A 26,008-nucleotide genomic window follows, 5' to 3' on the forward strand; every position below is an offset into this window, starting at 1 on the left:
TTGCTCAAGTCAGCAGCCTTGGGTCCAAGCTGGTGAGCCTTGCTCAGACTAGATGAGCCCGCCTCAAGCTGACGACCTCCGGGTTTTGAACCTGGATCATCTGTGTCTCAGTTCGATGTTCAATCCACTGCACCTCCGCCTGGTCAGGCAAGGCTTGTGAGTTTTAAACTTGTTTCAATTTTCCTCATGGTCTTTTGTGTAACTGCTGCTCACCATCTAATAAAAGTGTTGCTCTGCTTAACAAATATTAATTTGTTAAAAAGTTTACACAAGGCCTGACCTGTGATGGCGCAGTAGATAAAGCATCGACCTGGAACGCTGAGGTCGCCAGTTCAAAACTCCAGGCTTGACTGGTCAATGTGTGTACAGGAGTTGATGCTTCATGCTTCTCCCCACCTTCTCTCTCTCTCTAAAATGAATAAAGTCTTTAAAAAAAATTTTTAAGTCCACACAAGTGTAATTAGAAGTTCTTTTTAACTTTTGAACCTATATATTTTTCTGCACATGTCCTTTTATTGAGCCCACATAAATGGATTGACATGAATTGAAGCACAATGTATGTATTATGTACATATACTAACCTATGATGTAATGAGGAATAAGACTGAGGAAGAAGTGTGTGTGTATGTGTGTATACATATCTTCAGAGAGGGAAAGTAATAGATCAAAATAGGTAATTTAAAAATAAATAATGATTGACTAGCCAACTAGAAATTTTACAGGTTTATATTGTAAGTCATTTTCTCTACATACTTTATTGTACATTTATTTTCCCCAATCTCATGACTTGGTTTGAGAAAGTCACATTGCACGTGTCTTTACTTTCCTGTGTTTCTTTCAAAACCTACCATGTGATTTACTTATTTTATAGATCCTGAAATACTGCTTATGTAACCTGCACAGGGATTTTTTTAATGGTTTTCAGAAAATTTAGTGGAATACAGAGATCACCTGGGAAGTGAAGGTAATTTCACAGAGAGTACATGAAGTTTTAGTTTATTTAGTATGTTTCCTCTTTTCCTTGTATTAGAGACTATTAAATTAACATTGTCAAATTATAAATATTATCACTTTTTAAAAATTCTCACTTCTTTTAAGTGATGTCATCAACGTTACTTCCTCTTCCCTGCCAATGTGGTTAGCTGAATACTTGGTGATGTGATGTTAACTTGTTCTTCTGACATTTACATGAAGTGCACACACACAGGACAGTGCTGTCACTCCAACAGAGGCTCCGTAATGAAGAGAACTGAGTCCCAGTAGCAGTAAGGCTACAGGGCCAGGTGGGAGATGACTAACACCCAGGGTGCCGAGTTGGCATGAACGCAGCATGTGGAGCGAGGACACCTGTTCCCAGGCTGCACAACTGGCTCAACTCAGAACCAAGTTAGTTTGTTTCATTTTTCATTTCCTGTTTCTACTCAATTTTATCCTCAGCTGCAGAGACATCACAGTCAATCTCCTTTGAAGTGGTACTGCCACAGTGTCTCACTGCTGTCCCCCTCCTACATCAGCCACACAAGCCCTTGTCAGTTCTGATCAGTAGTTTGGAATATTTCTAATGCAATGACTCACATCAGAATCTGGGGAATAATTTGCATTGTATTTTTTTTTTTTTACGAAGTATGGAGCCCACCACTTACGTTTTCATGCTAAATACTTTTGAGTGTGAATACTGATTCTTAGAAAGGAAGAAATTGGTGTCTGCCTGACCAGGTGGTGGTGCAGTGGAGAGAGCCTCAGACTGGGATGCAGAGGACCCAGGTCCAAAAACCCGAAGTTGCTGACTTGAGCATAGGATCATAAACATGACTCCATGGTTGCTAGCTTGAGCCCAGAGGTTGCTGGCTTGAGCCCAAGGTCACTGGCTTGGATGTAGTCCCCCCCTTCCCCATCAAGGCACATATGAGAAAGCAGTCAATGACCAACAAAGGTGCTGCAATGAAGAATTGATGCTTCTCATCTCTCCCTGTCTGTCTCTATCTGTTCCTCTCTCTCTGTTTCTGTCTCACAAAAAAAGAAAGAAATTAGTGTCTGTATTTGATAATTGGGATGTGTCTGGTCCCAATATTAACTGTCCTTATCTGTCCCTTTTTTTGTTTCTGTCACACACACATACACACCAAAAAAATTGGTGTCTGTGCATTTTATAATTGGGATAATGTTTCTGGTCCCTATATTAATTTGAACACTGAAGAATTTCTTAGGGATACATCATTATCTTCATGTTCACTGAAGTGTAACCGGGCCAAGTTCAACATGGTTTATGCTTTCATATGAATGTAGCCAACTGTTGGTCATTCTTTCCAGAGGAATCCCAGTGAGCCTGGCTGATACTTGTTTGAAAGCTTTTCTTCATTTTGGGAGCAAACCTATTTTCTATGTTCCCCACATTGCCAGTGATATGTTTACTTGCACCACTTGTACCTCGAGTGTATTTCCAGCCCTCACCACTGGTTCCAGGGACTCCCAAGTGCACAGATTTAAATTGAAAAATCCAAAGTCAATTGGCTTTTTTAGTATACTATGCTGGAGGTGTACAAGCTGATAAATAGCAGGGTTTTTTGCATTGACCTTTTGAAGGGTCAACACAACCATTATAGAAAGTAGATATTCAATACTGTTCTATACTTTCTGACACAGGCATAACTCACTATATGCAGTATTCGTGTCTACGGACATTGATTGATGTTTTGATGGTTTCATGTTTGTTTTTTCTGTTATAGGCAAAACTTCAGGGCCCAGAACAGTCATAGAAATAGTGTTTCAGCTCAATGGAAGTTGTTCCTTTTGCGGGGTTCAGGACCTTGATGAGGTGTACTTTTTTTTTTTTTTTTTTGAAAGGCAGGAGAGAGTAACATGAAGCTGACTGGGATATTGAACCTGCAATCTCCATGCTCCAGGATGACGCTCCAACCAACTAAGTTATCCGGCCAGGGCTTAATTTGTATTGATTTTTAAAGAGAGGAATGAAGAGAGAGGGGAAAGGGAAGAGAAGCATTTATTGTTCCACTCAGACGTGCATTTTTTTTTCAGTTGCTTCCTGTATGTGCCCTGACTGAGGATCAGACTGCAACTTTGTTGTTCTGGGTCAACATTCTTTTTTTTTTTTTAAACAATATTTATTGATTTCAGGGAGAGAGAGAGAGAGAGAGAGAGAGAGAGAGAGACAGGAACACTGCACTGCTCCTGTATGTGCCCTGACCAGGGATCGAACCGGAAACCTTTGTGCTTCCAGATGATGCTCTAACCAACCAAGCTATACAGCCAGGGCCAGGTCAACATTCTTTTTTTTTTTTTTTTTTTTTTTAATTTTTATGAAGTTGGAAACAGGGAGAGACAGTCAGACAGACTCCCGCATGCGCCCGACCGGGATCCACCCAGCACGCCCACCAGGGGCGACGCTCTGCCCACCAGGGGGCGATGCTCTGTTGCGACCAGAGCCACTCTAGCGCCTGAAGCAGAGGCCACAGAGCCATCCCCAGCGCCCGGGCCATCTTTGCTCCAATGGAGCCTTGGCTGCGGGAGGGGAAGAGAGAGACAGAGAGGAAGGCGCGGCGGAGGGGTGGAGAAGCAAATGGGCGCTTCTCCTGTGTGTCCTGGCCAGGAATCGAACCCGGGTCCTCCGCACGCTAGGCCGACGCTCTACCGCTGAGCCAACCGGCCAGGGCCTGATAATATATTTTTGCTGAGTTATTTTTTTATGTCTCTAGGTTTGGTGTTGAAGGTAGGCAAATGAGGGTAAAGTTTTTCATGTTTGGGTTCCTTTTTTATGTGTATGTTTTTTGTTTGTTTGTTTTTTAGGTGAGAGGAGGGGAGAGAGTGAAGTAGACTCCTGTAAGCGCCCTGACCAGGATCTACCTGGCAACCCCATCAAGGACTGGTGCTCGAGTACCGAGCTATTATTAGTGGCTGAGTCTGATGTGCTCCAGTGGAGCTATCCTCAGTGCCCAGGACCATGCTTGAACCAATGGAGCTACTAGCTTTAGGAGGGGAAGAGGGGGAGAAGAGGGAGAAGTAGATGTGTGCCCTGACCAGGAATTGCACCCAGGATGTTCATATGCTGGGCTGACGCTTTATGTACTGAGCCACCAGCCAGGGCCTCTCCATATCTTTTTAAACTTGTTATTTTCTCTTTTATTGTAGTCTTATTAGAGGGAATTAATTGATATCCCATAGTTTTGATTTTTAATTTTCCAAATAACTTATTTTGTTAAACATCTTTGTTTTTGGTCATTTATAATCTTGTATGAAAATTCTATTAAAGTTCATTTTACTTTTCCAATGACATTTGATATTTACTATTATATCATATTGGTTTACAGTATACAGCATATTGGTTAGACTTTTATATAATTTTCTTTTTTTTACAGAGACAGAGTCAGAGAGAGGGATAGATAGGGACAGACAGACAGGAACGGAGAGAGATGAGAAGCATCAATCATCAGTTTTTCATTGTGACACCTTAGCTGTTCATTGATTACTTTCTCATATGTGCCTTAACCACAGGCCTTCAGCAGACCGAGTAACCCCTTGCTCGAGCCAGCAACCTAGGGTCTAAGCTGGTGAGCTTTTGCTCAAACCAGATGAGCCCGCACTCAAGCTGGCGACCTCGGGGTCTTGAACCTGGGTTTCCGCATCCCAGTCTGACACTCTATCCACTGCGCCACTGTCTGGTCAGGCACTTTTATATAATTTATAAAGTGATTTTCTCAATAATTCTAGTACCCAGTTGGCACTGTACATAGTTATTACAATATTATTGACTATATTCTTTAGGCTGTACTTTTCATCCCCATAACTATTTTGTAAGTACCATATTAGGTTTTTTGTTTATTTTTTTATCATATTAGTTTTCTGTTTGTTTGAGAGAAAGAGAGAGACAGACAGGAAGGGTCAGAGATAGGAAGTATCAACCAGTAGTTGTGTTGCCTTAGTTGTTCATTGATTGCTGCTTTTTTTTTTCTTTTTTTAAATTTTTTTTAAGTGAGAAGCAAGGAGGCAGAGAGACAGATTTCCACATGCTCCTGACCGGGATCCACCTGGCAAGCCCTCTAGGGGGTGATGCTCTGCCCATATGGGCCATTGCTTCATTGCAACCAGAGCCATTCTAGCACCTGAGGCAGAGACCATGGAGCCATCCTCAGTGCCCAGGCCAACTTTGCTCCTTTGGACCTTGGCTGCGGGAGGGGAAGAAAGAGACAGACAGAAGGAGAGGGGGTAGGGTGGAAAAGTGATGGATGCTTTTCCTGTGTTCCCTGGCCGGGAATCAAACCTGGGACATCTACACATTGGGCTGACACTCTACACTGTGTCAACTGGCCAGGGCCTGATTGCTTCTTATATGTGCTTTCACCAGGCTCAGTGTGAGCCAGTGACCTTGGGTTTCAAGCCAGCAACCATATAGGATCAGGTCGATGATCCCATGTTCAAATTGGTGACCCCACACTCAAGCTGGTGAACCTTTGCTCAAGCCGGATGAGTCAGTGCTGAAGCCAACGACCTTGGGGTTTCAAACCTGGGACATCAGTCCTCCAGGCCTCCAATATCCCTCCAATGTGGCAATTATCAGTTCTCTGTATTTATGAGTCTGTTTTGTTTTGTCTGTTCATTTATTTTGTTCTTTACATTTCACATATAAGTGAGATGGTATGGTATCTGTTTTTCTCTGTCTGACTTCACTTAGTTCAGGGTCAGGAACCTTTTTGGCTGAGAGAGCCAAGAACACCACATATTTTAAAATGTAATTCCGTGAGAGACATACAACAACCCGTGTACATTATGCATTATCCAATAAAAATTTCGTGTTGTCCGGAGGACAGCTGTGATTGGCTCTAGCCACCTGCAACCATGAACATGAGCGGTAGGAAATGAATGGATTGTAATATGAGAAAGTTTTATATTTTTAACATTTTTTATTAAAGATTTGTCTGCGAGCCAGATACAGCCATCAGAAGAGCCATATCTGGCTTGCGAGCCATAGGTTCCTGACCTGTAGTGGAATAACCCATTGCATGGCCTTGGATGGGAACACAGCCAACAAGAAATGAATGTTTTGCCAAGAAAGTTGTTTTGTGACTTGAAGGCTGGTCACTGAAACAGGTCTATGTGACTGAAGGCAGTTGCTGGGCTTTTCTCAGTAAAACATTCTCATAAGATTTTTGTACTTTCCAGGTTATCCCTTAAGATAAGGAGAGGAATGTTATGGGATCCATAGAAGCAATAGCAATTAATGCCTTCTGATATTATGTTGTTACTAAGCTATCTTGCAGGTGCACTCCATGTATCTTTAAGTAAAAGTTACACTTGATGTTATGCCAATTTCTCGGTAAACAAGCTTTTTGAAGTCTTGTGAATAAAATTAGGACACAGCGTGAACTCGGGGCCATTTCCCTGAGTGAGCGGTGTCCTTTGCTAGTCCTTGATGATTCTGTCTGCTGATCTCTCTCTCTCTGCGCCCCCGACTCACAACAACACTGACCCCTGACTTAGTGTAATACATGGTAGGTCCATCCATGTTGTCCCAAATTACAATATTTTTTTATTGCTGAGTACTATTTCATTGTGTATATGTACCAAATCTTTTTTATCTGATTGTCTATCAATGGACACTTAGGTGCTTCCATATTTTTGCTATTGTAAAAAAGGCAGTAATAAACATAAGGATGCATATATCTTTTTGAATTAATGTTTTTGATTTTTTTAGATAAATACCCAGAAGTTGAATTGTTGGGTCACAAGGTAGTTCTATTTTTTATTTAGCATTGATTTTAGAGGCAGGAAAGGGGAAAGAGAGATAAACCATTGATTTTCCACTTATTTAGGCATTCTTCATTTGTTTTTTCTTTCAGTTGATTTTAGAGAAAGATCAAGAGAGAAATTATTTGCTGCTTCACCTAGTTGTGCATTCATTGATTGCCTCCTGTATGTGCTCTGATCTGGGATCAAATTCACAACTTAGGTGCATTGGGATGATGCTTCAACCCAGTGGTAGTCAACCTGGTCTCTACCGCCCACTAGTGGGCGTTCCAGCTTTCATGGTGGGCGGTAGCAGAGCAACCAAAGTATAAATAAGAAGATAGATTTAACTATAGTAAGTTGTTTTATAAAGATTTATTCTGCCACACTTAGCAAAAATCTGACATAAAGTACTTGGTAAGTAATTATAATTATACGCTTTAACTTGCTGTAACTCTGCTTTATAAATTTTATAAAGTAAAGTTACTTCCCTACTTTATAAATCACCATTACTGTGGAACCAGTGGGAAGTTAGAAAATTTCACTACTAACAGAGATACAAAAGTGGGCAGTAGGTATAAAAAGGTTGACTACCCCTGCTCCAACCAACTGAGCTATATAGCCAGGGTCATTGGTTAATTCTTGTATATGTCCTGAGTAGGGATTGAACCCAGAACCTTGGCATATCAGAATGACACTGTAACCAACTGAGCTACCTGGCCAAGGCTGTTTTTAATTTTTGAAGAACCTCCACATTGTTTCTATAGTGGCTGCACAAATGTAGTCTTACCAATAGTGCAGAAGGTCCCCTTTTCCCTCATCCTCCCCAATACTTGGTTTTTGCTTTATTGGTGAGAGGCATTTTGACAGATGTGAGGTGTTATCTGATTGTAGTTGAATTTGCATCTCTATGAGGATTAGTTACTTTGAGCATTTTTTTACATGTCTGTTGCCCATATGTATGTCTTTTTTTGGAGAAGTGTCTATTCAGGTCCTCTGCCCATTTTTTACTTGAACTGTTTGACTTTTTTTAGTGTTAAAGTGTATAAGCTTATATAAATTTTTGGTATTAACTATTATCACATGTATCATTGGCAAATATCTTCCCTCACTCAATAATTTTTCTCTTTGTTTTGAAAATTTTTAGTTTGCCCCGGCCAGTTGGCTCAGAAGATAGAGTGTAAGCCTAGCATACAGGCATCCCAGGTTGGATTCTTGGTCAGGGCACACATGAGAAGTGACCATCTGCTTCTCTCCTTCTCCCCCTTCTCCCCTCTTTCCCTCCTGCGGCCTGTGGCTCAATTTGTCTGAGCATCAGTCCCAGGCGCTGAGGATAGCTCAGTTGATTCGAGCATCGGCCCCAGACAGGAGTTGCTGGGTGGATCCTGGTCAAGGTGCATACAGGAGTCTGTCTATTTCATCTCCTTTAACTTAAAAAAAAGAAAGAAAACCTTTACTTTGAGGTAGTCTTGTTTGTTTACATTTTCTTTTCTTTTTCTTACCCCATGAGATAAATCAGAAAAATATCCATAAGAGCAAGCTCAGAATTGACTGCCTGCTTTCTTCTAGGAGGTCTATGGATTTCAGGTCTTAAGTCTATTTTAAGTTTATTCTTGTACATAGTGTAAGAAGGTGGTTTACTTTTATTTTTTCACAGTGTGTGTGTGTGTGTGTGTGTGTGTAAAATGTGTCACCAGGAGGACAGCATGGTCTGAGGAAAGTGGTGGGGAAACTCACTTGTTTGTCCCTGATAGCAGTTTACTGTCCCCAAATCCCTCCTGCGTCTGTGGGCTGCAGAGTGTTTTCCACATGATGAGGTCATTCTCGTGCGTCTGACTGGCACAGGAAGGGGATATGATGATAATCAGAGTCTGTTTAACTTTACAGATTCACTTCTGAAGACGCCTGTTTCCTGAGGATGAAGCCCAGAAAAGGAGGAAGAGGGAAGAAAGAGGGGTCAGCAATGGCTCTTTCTCAGGTCAAGTCATATTCTCGGTTGATTTTTGTGTCTTTCTTTCCTGAAATGCCCTTTGACGTGCTGATATTCTCTGACCCTGACTTGTCCTGTCTGACTTTCCTGTGTCCACATTCAGCCTCGGCCTTCCCTCTTTTTTCTTATCTCTAGTTAGAGTTCGTGTCACTGTGATCCAGTGACATGGACATTTTTATCTACCAGGATAAAGGACATGCACATAGGATTCATGTAACAGTATGCATATGTATGTGGTAAGTTCTGAAAAAGGGACCCATATACAGAAAGCTGTTAGTTGTTTTTTTTTTATTAATTTTGAGAGAGAGAGAATGAAAGAGAGAAGGAAGGAGGAGCAGGAAGCACCAACTCCCATATGTGCCTTGACTGGGCAAGCCTAGGGTTTTGAACCAGTGACCTTAGTGTTCCAGGTCCAAGTCTGACTGCTTTTATAATACACTTGAAACTCACTGACTTCAAAATTTTCATGATTGGGAATGGAAAGGGAAGTTAATAAACAGACCTGTGTGACCTAGGGTTGTTTTATTCCATTACCAATTTAAAAGTAGGAAATCTACCAGAATGTCTGACAGTTGGAGATTCCTTAGATTGTTTTTATCACATCCATGGTTTTGAGGTTGCATTTTCACCCTGTGGAGTGTATTCTTTCACACAAAGAAGTATTTATGTTTGATGCAGGTAAGATTCTATCAGGGGTTTATTTCAGGGCATTTCTTCTGTTTCGTTGGTTATGTATGCATTATCACACCTACTTAATTACTCTGGCTTCGTTATATATTTTTCAGTCTACAAAATTAAAACCTTTAACTTCTATTTCAAGATTTTATTGACTCTTCTGGGTACCTTTTACTTGATTCCATATGAATGCATGTGTGTGTGTGTGTGTGTGTGTGTGTAATATCAGGCAAAATTGCCTTTTAGATTTTTTTTTTTTATTCAGTGAGAGGAAGGGAGGCAGACAGATAGGTTCCCGCATACACCCCAACTGGAATCAACCCAGCAAGCCCACTAGGGGGCTTTGCTCTGCCCAACTTGGTGTTACTTTGTTTCTCAGCAACTAAGCTCTTCTTAACACCTGAGATAGAGGCCATGGAGCTATCCTCAGCACCTGGGGCCAACTCACTCGAATCAAGCCATGGCTGCAAGAGAGAGAGAGACAGCAAGGGAGAGAGATGAGAACCATGGACTCCTAATTGAAACACCTTAGTTGTTCATTGATTGCTTCTCATTCCTGCCTTGAACTGGGGGCTCCTGCCAAGCCAGTGACCCCTTGCTCAGGCTTGTGACTTTGGGCTTCAAGCAGCAACCTTTGGGCTCAACCAGCAACCATGGGATCATGTGAATCATCCCACACTCAAGCCCGTGAACTCAGGGTTTTGAACCTGGGGTATCAGCGTCCCAAGTAATGCTCTGTTCACTGTGCTCACCAGTCAGGCAAAGTTTGTTGATTTTTTATTGTTTTACTATATTCTGTTTTAATAATCTCTGTCTTTAAAATTGATTTTTTGTTTGTTTGTTTGTTTTTCTGAAGTTGGAAATAGGGAGGCAGTCAGACAGACTCCCCGCATGCGCCCGACCTGGATCCACCCGGCATGCCCACCAGGGGGCGATGCTCTACCCATCTGGGGCGTTGCTCTATTGCAACCAGGGCCATTCTAGCGCCTGAGGCAGAGGCCATGGAGCCATCCTCAGCACCCGGGCCAACTTTGCTCCAATGGAGCCTTGGCTGCGGGAGGGGAAGAGAGAGACAGAGAAGAAAGAGAGGGGGAGGGATGGAGAAGCAGATGGGTGCTTCTCCTGTGTGCCCTGGCCGGGAATCGAACCTGGAACTCCTGCATGCCAGGCTGACGCTCTACCACTGAGCCAACTGGCCAGGGCCTAAAATTGATTTTTAGAGAGAAAGGAAGGGAGAAAGAGGAGAGAAACACTGATTTGATGTTCCACTTAAGCTGTCATTGGTTGATTTTTGTATATGCTCTGATCTGGATTGGACCTGAAACCTTGGCATGTCAGGGTGCTGTGAGACTCGAATAAACGGAACGGCCCACCGTTTTCTGGCTCCACAGTTCCTTTACTGTAATGTGAATCTGCATGGCCACAAGCACCAGCCCTACAATAATCAACAGGCTTAATGATTAATGCAAATAAACAGCTTTGTTCCAGGAGCTGAATACATGAACGGGCCTGTGTGACTTGATGAGGGTGTTGGCAATCCACCTTTGTGAGCAGGCCCAGGAGATTATTAATTTCTCCCTAAATTCCAAACCCCTTACATATCTCTTTCTTCCCCTTATAAAAAAGGCTGGCTGAAGGGTGTTATCAAGGTGGATTTTGGGTACCCCCATTTCTCAATTGCCCACCATCTGAATCAAGCGCCTTTAAGGCCAGGGGCCCTCGACATGGCCATGCAGTTTCTCACTGGATTCAGGCAGATGGTAAAGGAACTGTAGAGGCATAAATTGGCGGGCCGTTCCGTTTATTAGAGTCTCCTAACAGAGGATGAGCAGGCAGATGGTAAAGGAACTGTGGAGGCATAAATTGGCGGGCCGTTCCGTTTATTAGAGACTCCTAACGGAGGATTAGCAAACAGCCAGGGAAGACAGCTTCCCTCTCTCAGTGTTCCCAAGCCTCTCAGCAGCCCAGATGCACTGGACTCATTCTCCAGACTTCCCTGACTCACAGGCCCCCACAAGCCTCAGAACTTCCCCAGCCATGTAGGCTGGGCCCCAAATACCCCTTCTCTAGCAAACAGTAGCAAATAATCACCCCTCCTGATGGAGGCAGGCAATCTACAATTTGCAATATCCCACCCAGAGGGCAAGCACCACAGCCTACAGAACACACATGCCTGGTTCACACCAATGCAAAATACAAGTGAGCAAACCTAAACTATTGGGCAGATAAAATATATTATGCTCACTTTGTTAAAGATGGCGCTGCCCCCTCCCAAAAAAAGATGGTACTGCCCACGTGGAAGCCCCTCGCCCAGGTGATATTAATGTGTGTTGGGGGCGGGCTGTGGGCAGGCAAGATCTTGTAGCCTGGGGCTTGGTTTTAGAACTAAGCCTTTCCCACCCTTTTTGATGTGGGGTGGTGCAATCCCATCATGCCTCAGATAAGTGACTTTTTATTTTTATTTATTTATTTATTATTATTATTTTTTTTTTTACAGAGAGAGAGTCAGAGAGAGGGATAGATAGGAACAGACAGACAGGAACAGAGAGACGAAAAGCATCAATCATCAGTTTTTTGTTGCAACACCTTAGCTGTTCATTGATTGCCCTCTCCTATGTGCCCTGACCACGGGCCTTCAGCAGATGGAGTAACCTCACGACCGAGCCAACAACCCTGGGTCCAAGCTGGTGAGCTTTTGCTCAAACCAGTTGAGCCCACGCTCAAGCTGGCGACCTCAGGGTCTCAAACCTGGGTGCTTCCGCATCTCAGTCCAACGCTCTTTCCACTGCGCCACCACCTGGTCAGGCAGATAAGTGACTTTGTATTAGAGACTTCCCTATTCTGTATATTGGATTAAAGGTTTTGATTTCTGCACTATAAAGTAGGGCAGACTGGGAGCTTTGTTCTCTCGGTTCCTGAGATTAGGCCACATGGAGAAGGCCAGGAGAAGCAGCCAAGATGGCAGAGTGCTGAAAGAGAAGCCAGTCTGTGCAGAGTTTGTGCAGAGAGATGGGGAACAGAGGTGAATGAGACTGATGAGGTTAGAAACCTTTCATTCTAGGAAACTCAGTGTAAAGCCAGGAGCCAGGGCCACTATCACAGCAGCCTTCTGGTCCATGCAGGTTCGCATTGGATTCGGACAGTCGGCAAAGAAACAGCGGAGCCAAAAACTGGTGGGCCATAGTCTTTAATTCTAGCTTTGCACCCGGCGGGCAAGTAAAAATACACACTGGGCTCCAAAACCCAGTCACATTCAGTGCTCACAAAGCTACTGACTTATCCGAGTTTCCTAGAATCAAAGGTTTCTAGCTCACCAGACTTATTCACCTCTGTTCCCCATCTCCTTCCTTATCCCAGATACAAACTCTACACAAACTGGCATCTCACTCAGCACTCCGCCATCTTGGCTGCTTCTCCTGGCCTCCTCCACGAGGCCTTTCTCTGCTCTCCTCTGCTCTCTCTTCTAATCTCAGGAACCAAGAGCCAACTCTCGTTCCACCCTCATTTTATATTGTAGCTTCACAACCTCTAATCCAATATACAAAGTAGGGAAGTCCCTAATACAAAGTCACTTCTCTGAGGCATGATTGGATTGTACCACCCCACATCAAAAAGGGTGGGAAAGGCTTAATCCCAAAACCAAGCCCCAGGCTACAAGGATTTTCAACACACATTAATATCACCTGGGTGACGGCCTCCTTGTGTTATCTTTAACAAAGTGAGCATAATACACTTTATCCGCCCAACACTCAGATAAGTCAGTAGCGTTGTGAGCACTGAATGAGTTGGTTTTGGAGCCCAGTGTGTGTTTTTACTTGCCCGCTGGGTGCGAGCTAGGATTAAAGATGATGGCCCACCAGTTCTTGGCTCCATGGCTCCATTGTTTCATTACCGACTGTCTGAATCTAATGCAAACCTGCACGGGCCTGGCGGCTATGATGGCGGCTGTGACGGTGGCCGTGGTTACTGGCTTTATATAAATGCACTTTTCAGACTTGTTTGCCCCAGATCAACAATAAAAATTCATTCCTTGTCTCTAGTTATTTGGCTGAATTGTAACAAGCAGCATAAATGTCGGTGTTGGTCAAATAAGTTTGTAAATATGATATATATGTTTGCTCACTTATATTTTGCATTGGGTGTGGGGGACAGGCTGTAAGCAGGCAGGGTCGTTATAGCCTAAGGCTTAGTTTTAAGACTACATCTTTCCCACCCTTTTAATCCTAAGATCTTTTAAACACTATAAGGGAGAGCAAAGAAAAGGCCACGTGGAGGAGAGGAGAAGCAGCCAAGATGGCAGAGTGCTAAAGGAGAAGCCAGCTTGTGCAGAGAGAAGGAGATGGGGAACAGAGGTGAATAAGGCTGGTGAGGTACAAACCTTTGATCCTAGGAAAATTCATTTAAGTCAGTGGCTTTGGGAGCCCTGAATGGAAAGGGAAATGTTTTCCTACTGTGCGTATTTCTTGCCCTCCGGGTTCAAGCTAGGATTAAAGCTAATGGCTCACCAGTTCTTGGCTCCATTGTTTTATTACCATCTGTCCGAATCAAATGCGAACCTGTATGGGCCAGGCAGCTGTGATGGTGGCCGTGGCTCCTGGCCTTACAATGGGTACTTTTCCAGTTTCATCATCTCCATAATACACCTTTCAAATATCTCCAAAACTATTGCTAACATTGAATTTAAAAGAAAAAACATGTTCAGGAAATAAATGCATGAATGGCTTGATTAAAGGGTTGGATAAAGTTTTCAGTTATATCAGGGTCTATCCTGAAGATTAAAACTGATGATAAATAGTATAAGTGTAATCAGGTTAAGAAATCTATCAACATATTTCCTTAGTTTTTACTGTTGTAAAGTCCTGTACCTAAATCCACGGGTTATGTAGAGACACCAAGTTCAAATGAATCTTTGAATAGTTTATTAATTAGCCGGCTAGCTAGCTACATGGGGCACGGTCCCAAATCATGTAGAAAGTCCCTACCATTCTGTGGCTGATTTTATAGACCAAATCACATACCGGTTGGGGTGGGTAAGTAGGGAGCATGGTACAATAGTCAATTACTAACAAGCTTACAACATCTATCTGTAGTAAGGTACCAAAGAATTGCAAAAATTAATATTGATATTTTGGGAGGAAAAGTCAGGCTTCTTGCCCATTCTTTCTTTAGAGAATGGAGGGAGAAGAATGCAGAAGAAGCTTTCTGGCTTGCAAGGATGACTGGGTCATTTAATTTAGAATAAAGGTTATCTGAAGAACTTACTTTCCCTTTCAATAAGAGACAATATTTACATACCCTACACTGATTTTAACTCTACCTCCCTGGATCCTGAGAGTAACATATACCTCTAGACAAATGAATGGGAGATAGACACTAAAAGATTTGTGAATGTCTTTGATATGTAGAGTGACATCACTATTGTGTTACCTTGTAAGTTTTAATGTTTTTTATAGATTCTCTAGACAAATGTTGTAAGCTTGTTAATGATTGATTATTGTGTCATGTTCCCCTTCCTTTTCAACCTGTATGTGATCAAGTCTATATAAGGCTATTTCACACATGCATGATTTGGGTCAGTTGTACCCCGTGTCAGTCATATGCAGCCGATTTAATAAACCTCCTTCTAAAAATTCTTCTGTATCCTGCCTTGATGTCTCTATGTAAACCCACAGAAGGCTACTCTACAACATATCTATAGGATCTATTAAAAGGAAAAAGCAAAAAAAAAAAAAAAAAAGGAAAAAGCATTCTTATACATCAAGACCACAAAATAACACAGTAGTGATAATTGTTTTACATACCCATCAAAGACATTCCCAAATCTTCTAGTGTCTACCCTCCATCCTTGTCACTACATGAAATGGTTAGCTTAGCCTTAGGATAAGGAGAAAGGCTAAATGAAAATAATACCTTCGCTAAATGTGTTGGGGCTAGCTTGTTGGAAACCTAATAAGCTAGTCCTCATTTGTTTATTTTAAAAGTTTTTGTACATATAAAGGATTTCAAAAAGGATGATTATTACAAAGCATATAAAATGTTACAGAATGCAGGTTTTTCTGTTGTAACGTACCAAAAAGCTGAAAAATTAATATTGATATTCTGGGAGGAAAGGTCAGGCTTTCCTATCAGGCTTTCCTGTTCCGTCCTTCCTTTGAGGAGGAGAGGGAGAAGAATGTAGAAGTTTCTTGCTTGCAAGAACAATGGGCCGTTTAGTTTTAAATCTAAAATAAAAGTTAACTGAGAAACTTCTTCTCTTTCATAGGGGACAGAATTTACATACCACCTAGCATTGATTATAGTTTCTCCCCCTCCCTGGAATCTTTTTTTTTTTTTTAATTCATTTTAGAGAGGAGGGGGAGAGACAGAGAGGAGAGACAGAGAGAGAGAAGGGGGGAGGAGCTGGAAGCATCAACTCCCATATGTGCCTTGACCAGGCAAGCCCAGGGTTTCGAACCGGCAACCTCAGCATTTCCAGGTCAATGCTTTATCCACTGCGCCACCACAGGTCAGGCCCTCCCTGGAATCTTGAGAGTAAAATACCTCTAGGCTAGTGAGGGAAGATGAACCCTAAAAGATTTGTAAATACCTTTGATTGTATTACCTTGAAAGTCTTAATGTTTCTGTGTATCCCCTAAACAAATGTCAGCTTGTGCCATGACGTGATGCTCTCCCCCACCCAAGTATGATCAAGGGTATATAAACCGGCCCCTGCGATATATTGGGAACTGCATGATTTGGGTCTGCTGCCCTGTGTCAGCCATATGCAGCCGGCATATTTAATAAATCTCCTCCTTTAGCCTGACCAGGCAGTGGCATAGTGGATAGAGTGTCAGAAGACCCAGGTTTGAGACCCTGAGGTCACCAGCTTGAGTGCGGGCTCATCTGGTGTGAGCAAAAAGCTCAGCAGTTTGGACCCAAGGTCACTGACTTGAGCAAGGGGTTACTCAGTCTGCTGAAGACCCACGGTCAAGGCACATATGACAAAGCAATCAATGAACAACTAAGGTGTCGCAACGAAAAACTGATGATTGATGCTTCTCATCTCTCTCCATTCCTGTCTGTCTGTTCCTATCTATCCCTCTCTGATTCTCACTCTGTCTCTGAAAAAAAAGATCTCCTTTAATAAAACTCTTCAAAATTCATCTGGACTGGGTGTCTCTACATAAACCCGATGGAGTGAGGTACGGTGCCTTTTAGAATCTGGGGTACGGTACTTTATAACATATGGAGGCTCTTCCAGGATCTGGTGTTTCACGTCACCAGATAGAGACACCCCGAATTGGACAGACTCGCCGCTGAGCTGCCCAGCCCTGCTTGAATCTCGAGGAGAGGCACCACCTGAGATGTTCCAGGGTTCCGGAAAGTTCTCCAGTAGACGCCTCCCGGTTCCCAAATTTGACAATTTGGACAATTCGGCAGAGAAATCAAGGAGGTAGGTAAAGCAACTCTTTTTGCTTTACTGAATTTTGGCTTTCCTCTGAATTCTTGCTTTTGCTTTTCTGTTTCGGAATGGTTACTGGTCTGGGGCTAGGATGTAAGTAAAGTAGACTTGTGAATTTACTAATTTGTAACCCCAGAATGTAGGTAAAGCAGATCTCCTGCTTTTGCTGATTTGAAACTCTGGAAACTTGTAGGTAAGGTCAATCTAGATTTGTGGCTCTGCTAATTCGTAACTTCGGTCTGTAGGTAGAGTACATCCTTGGTTCTGCTGATATGAAACTCTGGAAACTTGTAGGTAAAGCAAACACTTTAGCTTTACTAATTTGAAACTCCAGAGGTGTAAGTGGAACAGATCTTTTGCTTTGCTGATTTGAAACTCCGGTGTGTAGGTAGGACCAACTACTTAGCTGTTCAAAACTAGTCTCCACATTTGGTGTTCTCGGGAAGAAACCTGAGTAGGGACTGAGTTGATACTGAGCTGATCAGTCCCGTCTCAGGACTTTTAGGGACATCTTTGTATTGTCAAGATTTCATTCTGGGCTTTTCTTTCTTTTTCTTTTTTTTTTTTATATTCATTTTAGAAAGGAGAGAAAGAGAGAAGGGGGGAGGAGCAGGAAGCATCAACTCCCATATGTGCCTTGACCAGGCAAGCCCAGGGTTTCGAACTGGGGACCTCAGCATTTCCAGGTCGACGCTTTATCCACTGCGCCACCACAGGTCAGGCTGGGCTTTTCTTATGTCTATCTAGAAGTCCCTGGTTTAAAGGAATCTCATTGCATGGCCTGCGTGCACCTGAGTGGCCAAAAGAGGGAGCCCTTCACTCGTCTATGAGGCTTTGTCTTTGTTTATCAAAATATCCGGTATTATTTTAATGAAATAAAGTGCACATTGTTTGTGTTGGAATCCATGGGAGTCCGAAAAGACCAGAGTAACAGGCTTTATTGAAAGGAAGAAAGGAACCCTGCCGGGCACTTCTCCAGGAAGAAGGCACTGGTTACAGACTATGAGGTGAATTTTATAGGGTTTGGGAGAGCCTGAGGGGGTACTGAGTCAGAAGTTCTGGTATGTTCCCTTCTGCAGTTTTACGGTTTCAGCTTTCTGGAATGCTCCTCTTTGGGGTGGTTGATTAGATTCCTCAAACTCTTCTGCCTCAGGGGCGATTTTCCATTAAGTAAGGGTGAGGTCGGGCAGCCAGGTGGAACAACCAAAGGGCAGTTGGAATTTCTGGTAAATTCATATATCTATCATTTCTCAACTCTGTGGTATGATAAAAAGAAAAAGAGGTGGGGGGAAGGAGAGAATATGGGGTTCAGGAAGGAGGTTTGTCTCGGACGGGCCATCTTCTGGAGCTACTTCCTGCTGTTATCCCTATTGGGAGCCTCCTTTGTGAACCCCACCCTGGGGTAGTTGGACTAGGGGTTGTAAAATCATTTGATTGTAGATAATCCTGGAGATTTCCCTCATTTGAGCCTGCGGGAACTTGATAAAGAAAGAGGCAAGCATTAAAATTAGGCACAGAATTAGGATCGGTCCTATAATTGGTGCTAGCATCAAGAACAAGGGGTTTTTCAAATTTTCTGATTGGGGAAGGTCTGCATGCGGTTCTATAAGAAACTAGTGAACAAACATAAGGGGCAGGGTCCAAAAGTTAGAAAAATAAATAGGAGAGTGAGTGGACCAATGAAAGGCAATAGTCAAGACACCCCGTTTGTGTGAAACCACTGGTTCCATGTTTATGAATTCATTGGGCTTCAGAGAGAGAGAGAGAGAGAGAGTAGAAATAAGACAGGGCAGTGGCCAGTCCCCCTGCCCCCAGACCTATTTTTATAGAAAATTTTAAAGCAACAAGAAGAGGAATTACCTGTATAGCTCGTTTGGTCCTTAGATTGACGGGTAGTGTACTAGGAACTGAAAGAGGCTCATGGGGTGGGATTAGGTTGATATTTGGGGTGAGATAGATTAGGGTACAAGTTTTTGTCCAATTAGTAGGGAGACACATATAGGTGTTGGTGCCACATGAGTAGAAAGCCCCTGATTGGGTGAGGCAGGTTGAGAGGTGAATAGAGAATAGAAGGACAAGGGGTCAGTTTTGTTTCTCTGTTTCTGAGCTCCAGATGGCCAGGGTGGAGGAAAGAACCGCCCCTAGTTTCCCTTTTCCCAAAGTCTGATTAAAGAGTCCTTAGTTTTTTTTTATATATTTGCCATACGTAGACCAACCAGCTTCCAGTTTGTGGTTGGAATAAGGATGCCATATTTCTACTTTAGCAGCAGTGGGAGTTGTCAGAATCACGGTGTGTGGACCTGTCCATGTGAAAGTTAGTACTTGGGTGATGAATGCTGGAAGTGCCTCTTGGACAGTCTTTGAACAGTTTGCTGAGTAACCTGTAAATCCTGCAAGTACTTAGGGAAAGAATGGTTACATTTCTATATTTTGTAGCTAGAGTTTAAGTCCTAGTGACCACTGCTTCTAGCTGGAATTAGCAGCAGGTCCCAGTCTACAATAGGCATAGGGCATTGAGACAAGAGGAATAAAGGAGATACTATCCATTAAATAAAGCAACAAAATCAGACTGTCAATACCCACAGTAGAGATCTTTTTCTTTTCTTTTTTTTTTTTTATTTATCAAAATAAAATTTATTTGAAAAATATTTTCAGGAAGCTGCAGAATTGGTAATGAATGTTTCTTGATAAGCTTGCAGTGTCAATTCTATATATGCTCCCTTCTGTGCTTCAGTTTTTGCAAAAACCTTGATTAAATGTAATCCCTCAGCAGCCTGCTCCTTGGCCTCCCGAGCTGACTGGCCGTCTGGATGGAGGATGTGGTACAGCCGCACCAAACTGGTGGCATCATCGACTAAATCTCTCTGAATCTGGTCAATTAGTAAACCATCAATGTTTTTCTTATTTACAAAATACCAAGCCATTCCTCCAAAATGTCTTGTTGAACGTAGAAGGTCGTACTTTCCATGTTTATCTATATCTTCATAGGTCTGATGATGAATTTTGATATATTCGGCAGAATCTGGCTCAAACTGGGCAACACAGAGATTGAGGACATCAACATGCCGATCCTGGCCGTACATGGTCTTAAGATTTTCTTCCTTGAAAATTACTGGTGTTAAAGTTCTCCGACCTTCTTTTGGGAAATAAACTTGTATCATCCGGTCCCGTTCTTCCCAAGAGGCTTTGCGTAAAGTGCCACTTGGTTCTCTGACAACAATAAAACACTCCCTGTGTGGTATGCTATACAATATATCAGTAAACACTTATTTGGCTGTTTCCATTCCCTCCAAAATCTTATCTTCAGCTAACACATCATTTATTGGTGTGCGTTCTTCCAGAACTGGTGGCATTTTTAATTGTACTTTAGCTGCCTCAATTGCCTGTCTTGTAGCCTCTTCCAACTGTGCCTGAGTCATTAGCTTATAGGTTGGTGGTTTCAGTTCTTGTATAGCTGGCTTAAAAATCTTGGCCAGATTCAAGCCTGTCATCTTGATGAGTATGCTTTGGACTTCTTCATCCATAAATGTAGGTTTCTTGATCTCTGAGCTACCAGATCCGGTCTCAGAACCGAGTTGACGGCATGGTATTCCCGCCTTGCAGGGCTGGAGCAGCGGCTGGAGCAGAGCGCCGCACCGGGGCCGAACTTTCATCCGGACCACAGTAGAGATCTTTGAGAGATAAATAAAATTCAAATATTCAGGCAAGGCATAGTAGATGGGCCTTGTGTTTCTAAGAAATGAGATCAGTTTATCTGCTACTTGGAAGAAATACCTTTGGCTCCTGAACGATGTCCTTGGGCCTTTAGTGGCAATTCCCAGCATGTTGAGCAAGGTCAGGTCATAGGTAGCTGGAGCAGGGCTAGAAGAGACTGAACCCTCCCTCCATGGAGCAAGGGGGCAGCTTACCTTCTTGTGTCCCTCTTTCCACAGCAAAGATGTGTAAACCAGTGGGACTGGGAAACCTGGCAGACTTCAGTTCAATTACCTTTTTTCCACTCTGGAGCAGGGCCCTGGTGGAATTTTTTAAAGCCCTTTAGGGCACTGGAGCCTTTAAGAGCGTATGCCAAAAGCTGGCATTTCCTGACCTCTTTTGGGCCTTATTTGCCTTTTCTGTTACTCCCTTGGCCATTATAGACCTTAAAAGCCATGCTCAGAAGATCTCACAGAGGGGATTGACTAAGAGAGCAAAATTGGGAATCCAGTGTCTAAAGAAGCCTATTAGACCGAGGAAAGAAAGGATTTGATATGCGATGGTAGGTGGTTGGAGACTGCAGAGGATCTGAGTTCAATCTAGGGTGAGACCTCAGATGGTGGGGGTTAAGGTGATGCCCAGATAGACTACGGATTAAGAGTGAAGTGGAGCCTTAGCAGAGAAGACACGATATCACTTCATGGTGAGGAGGTTAAGAAGGGTGGCATTGTGTCTCCTTGAGGCAGGCAGGGAGGGGCTTCAGAGGAGTAGGTTATTTACATATTGCAAGAGAGTACTAGTTTTGAGATTACATGGTGCTAAATCCTGAGCTAGTGCCTGCCCAAACAGGTGTGGGCTGTTTCTGAACCCCTGGGTTAAGACAGTCCATGTAAGTTTCTGGGCTGTTTAGTGTCCGGGTCAGTTTAAATAAAGGTAAACAGTAAGTAAGAATCAGGGTGTAGAGGAATGGTAAAGAAGGCATTCTTGAGGTCTAGGACCATGAAATGAGTGGTGTTTAAGGGAATGTGTGACAGTAACCTGTAGAGATTAGGTACTACTGGATGGAGGGGAACTACCACCTCATTGATTAGGTGTAAATCTTGTACGAGCTGATAAGACCCTGAAGGTTTTCGAACAGGAAGGATGAGGGTATTGCAGGGAGAGTACATGGGGATGAGTAAGCCTTGATTTAAGAGGTGGGTAATTATTGGTTTAAGGCCTTAGAAACAGACACAGTTACACATTAAACAAAGACTTCACATACAAATTATGAATTAAGGAATTTAAATGAGTGTGCTTTACTTGTTTCAATTAAAATTATACTAGAGATATTTTCTGACAAAGAGACAAGACAGATTACTTACTCACACAGCTTAATAGACAACTTTGCCTTTTTAAGCTTTTCGAGATGGCAGGGAGTTCTCAGAATAGAGGGGAGGAAGAGAGAAAGCAGACGGATGGACAGTGTGAACAGCTGGATGGATAGAAGGAGGGTCAGAATTTGCAGGAGGAACAGGAGGAGGAGGAGGTGGTTAAAGTGCTGGTGGTGGTGCCACGTGGTTAGAGGAGTTAAAAAGATTTAGAGCTCTGAGAAGAGGGGAGAGGATGAGGGGGAGAAGGGCATAGCTGTAGCCGAAGCCTGTGGGAAGGGGGAATGGGTTAAATAAAAAAAAGAGACAGAGCCACCCATTTGTAAGGAGGGAGGAGGGTTTAAAAACACAGTGGAGAAGGGAGGGGCCCCTGGCCCGCAGGGGAGGAGAAAGAAAGACTGGTATTTGCAAGTGAATGAGAAACAGGATCCTGTGAAGGGAAGGGGCTTTCTGGAGGGAAGAGACTTGAGTGGAAGAGGTCCGCAGAGGGACCAGAGAGGGGTCCGAAGAGAGGGGTGCCCCCGGGGGTCAGGCAGGAAGAGGAGAGAGTTGGGAGTCTGCGGAGAAGGAAAGATTAGGAGCGGAGGCTTTAGGTGAGGTTTCTTTGGCCAAAAATGGCCTGTGTGTAGAACAAGCAGCACAGAAATTAAGGACAGGGGCGAAGGTAGAAGGAAGCTTGCATGTAAGGAATCTCTGAGACCTTCCCAGTCTGATGGCAGACATTGTCAAGATCTCTTTGGATATTGTTATCAAAGGTTCCATTCTCTGGCCAATGGGAGTCATTGTCTAATTTATATTGTGGCTAGCCGGTATTAGTATGGTTTTTGGGGTTTTTTTTTTTTGGCTTGAAGTCAGATTTTTTAAGAGGCATCCCAAAGGAGTAGTCCCAAAGGAGTAGAGGAGTAGTACACAGCCGAGGAGAGCCTGGCTGAACAGTTTGGACTTAGAGGAGCCCACAGTAGAGGAGATTGGTGAGAGAAGGGGTCGTCCCTGCCTTCAGTCACAGTTCCTAGGGGAGAAAATCTCCATAGAAAGAGAGTCTCAGACAGGAGGTCCTCACTCCAAGGCTGAGATCCCGGGATGTAGGAGAGAGGCCTGGCTAGGCGCGCCTAGACTTTAGTAGAAGTCTAGTAAAGGAGTAGAGGCAGACCACTTATAGATATGGGGTCCAAAGTCAAAACCGTCTGGCCTGACCTGTGGTGGCGCAGTGGATAAAGTGTTGACCTGGAATGCTGAGGTCACCGGTTCAAAACCCTGGGCTTGCCTGGTCAAGGCATATATGGGAGTTGATGCTTCCTGCTCCTCCTCCCCCCCCCCCTCTCTCACTCTAACTCTCTCTCCTCTCTAAAATGAATAAATTAAAAAAAAAACAAACCCTAAGCTTTAAAAAAAAAAAAAACTGACCAGGAAGGGGTGTTTTGAGAGAGAAATTTGGAGGCCAACCAGAGAAGGAGAGGGAGAAACTCCTTACCTTCTGGTCCGGCAGGGGTTTGGGACAGGGACAGATTGCCGGCCAATCAACCTACAATTACATGTCCAGACAGAATCAGGGAGTAAGCCCAGGACGAGCTGCCGCTGCCCATTGCTTCCCTGGTTGTAAGTTTGGACGGCAAAGAGGGATAGTCCAGGCAGTTAGTATCCTGTCCTGGGTTTCGGCACCAAATGTTGGAATCCATGGGAGTCCGAAAGACCAGAGTAACAGGCTTTATTGAAAGAAAGAAAGGAACCCTGCTGGGCACTTCTCCAGGAAGAAGGCACTGGTTACAGACTATGAGGTGAATTTTATAAGGTTTGGGAGAACCTGAGGGGGTACTGAGTCAGAAGTTCTGGTATGTTCCCTTCTGCGGTTTTACGGTTTCAGCTTTCTGGAATGCTCTTTCTTGGGGCGGTTGATCAGCTTCTTGGAACTCTTCTGCCTCGGGGGCGATTTTCCATTAAGTAAGGGTGAGGTCAGGCAGCCAGGCAGAACAACCAAAGAGCAGTTGGAATTTCTGGTAAATTCATGTATCTATCAGTTTGTGTTTGTATAAGTCCTTTGTTTAATGTTTAAATGTGTCTGTTTTTAAGGCCTGGCTTGAGTCTTTTGTGTCAAAATTAGAAGCTTCTGACTACAAAGCAATCTTAAGTGGTTCTCTTTGTTCTCGAATTCTAGCTTCAGGGTGCTCTGTCTGGTTCCTCCCCTGAAGAAATTATTCTCTTCTGTAGGCTTCTTCCCTTGGTTTAGTGTAATAATTAATATCTCTATAGCTAAACACCCTTTTATTCCGGGTGCTAGTTAACTATCTGTCTTATCTTTCTTGTTTTTATTAGGGCACTAATTTCTGGAGTTTTCTGAAGTAGTTTTAATTTTGTAATTAGCAGCCTTAGCTATTAAATATGGGAGGAGGGGCCAGTTCACAGAAGACCCCATTAGGTTGTCTTTTAAAGCACTTTCAAGAAGCTTATGAAGACAACCGTGGGTATGGAATTAAATGGTCCAAGAGAAGGCTTTGCACTCTCTGTGAATCAGAATGGCCTAGTTTTGGGTTTAAGTGGCCATTGATTGGAACCTTTAATCCCAAGATAATAAGGGCAGTCTGGAATATCGTGACTGGGAATCCAGGCTCTCCTGGTCAGTTTCTATACATTGATCAATAGCTAAATTTAACTTTAAATCTGCCACAATGGCCTGACTTGTGGTGGCACAGTAGATAAAGCGTCGACCTGGAAATGCTGAGGTCGCCGGTTCGAAACCCTGGGCTTGCCTGGTCAAGGCACATATGGGAGTTGATGCTTCCAGCTTCTCCCCCCTTCTCTCTCTTTGTCTCTCCTCTCTCTCTCTCTCTCTCTCTCTCTCTCTCTCTCTCTCTCTCTCCCTCTCCCTCTCCTCTCTAAAATGAATAAATAAATAAAAAAAATTTAAAAAAAGTAAATCTGCCACAATGGCTAAAAGCTTGCTCAATACAGAGAGAGTGCCACGTTTTCCTAGTCAGGCCAGATTTAAGTTTACATCAAGAAGAGAATATAAAAAATGCCCCAGGACTTCCCATTCTTACAGAGCCTCCTGAAGAAACTGAACTGTCACCCTCCATTATGTCAAAAGCTAGAGCCCCTGAGTTTACACAGCAGCTACAAGAGGAGGCTATAACTTCCACTGCTACATCCCCTCCCCACACCCGGAGTGGATCGGAGTACGGGCAGGGAAGGGATCCTATCTTGCCACTCAGAGAAGCCCCCCCTTCGGGAACTGATCCCGACTATGAGGAACGGCCCTTCCTTCCTTGTGTATGTCCCATTCTCCACCAGTGACCTATATTAATTGGAAAAGCCAAAATCCCCCATTATCGGAGAAGCCTCAAGTTCTGATAGGGCTTATAGAATCTGTCCTGAAAACTCATAGACCTACCTGGAAAGACTGCCAGCAACTTTAAAATACCCTGTTCACTTCAGAAGAGAGGGACAGAATTAGACAGGAAGGTGAAAAGGCAGTCCTAGGGCCGGAAGGAGGATCAATAGAGGAAAATAGGGACCGCATCGAAGCGGCTTTCCCCTCCACTAGACCTAAATGGGGTCACAACTCCCAGGAGGGAAAAACCTCGTTGGCCACTTTTCACCAGTATCTCTCTTTTTTTTTTTTTTTCATTTTTCTGAAGCTGGAAACAGGGAGAGACAGTCAGACAGACTCCCGCATGCGCCCGACCGGGATCCACCCGGCACGCCCACCATGGGGCGATGCTCTGCCCATCCTGGGCGTCGCCATGTTGCGCGACCAGAGCCACTCCAGTGCCTGAGGCAGAGGCCACAGAGCCATCCCCAGCGCCAGGGCCATCTTTGCTCCAATGGAGCCTTGGCTGTGGGAGGGGAAGAGAGAGACAGAGAGGAAAGCGCGGCGGAGGGGTGGAGAAGCAAATGGGCGCTTCTCCTATGTGCCCTGGCCGGGAATCGAACCCTGGTCCTCCGCACACTAGGCCAACGCTCTACCTCTGAGCCAACTGGCCAGGGGACTAAAGGCTGCAGCTCAAAAGCCCACCAACCTCTTGAAGGTTGCTGGAATTATCCAGGATCCGCAGAAATCCCCCGCTGCATTTTTTGAATGCTTTTGTGAAGCATACCGGGTGTATA

The 26,008-nt window shown here is 43.7% G+C and overlaps 2 protein-coding genes and 1 long non-coding RNA gene across 4 annotated transcripts in view; 1 reads left to right on the forward strand and 2 right to left on the reverse strand.

The window, feature by feature from the left end:
• LOC136331995 (zinc finger protein 420-like) overlaps positions 1 to 26,008 on the forward strand; it is a 107,104-nt gene that overhangs the window by 18,459 nt on the left and 62,637 nt on the right. The gene's annotated exons all lie outside the window — the stretch shown is intronic.
• LOC136332021 (uncharacterized) overlaps positions 8,632 to 26,008 on the reverse strand; it is a 122,932-nt gene continuing 105,555 nt past the window's right edge. The window contains exon 3 of the long non-coding RNA XR_010730578.1: positions 8,632 to 8,784. This is a non-coding gene — a long non-coding RNA (uncharacterized lncRNA). The remainder of the gene's footprint in view (positions 8,785 to 26,008) is intronic.
• Positions 19,438 to 20,497, reverse strand: LOC136332014 (small ribosomal subunit protein mS22-like). The gene is given in 1 exon segment (XM_066271239.1): positions 19,438 to 20,497. A coding segment is annotated over 1 exon segment (1,002 nt). The 3' UTR covers positions 19,438 to 19,495.

The sequence above is a fragment of the Saccopteryx bilineata genome, chromosome 3, assembly GCF_036850765.1.
Source record: "Saccopteryx bilineata isolate mSacBil1 chromosome 3, mSacBil1_pri_phased_curated, whole genome shotgun sequence".
In the NCBI taxonomy this organism is placed as follows: Eukaryota; Metazoa; Chordata; class Mammalia; order Chiroptera; family Emballonuridae; genus Saccopteryx; species Saccopteryx bilineata.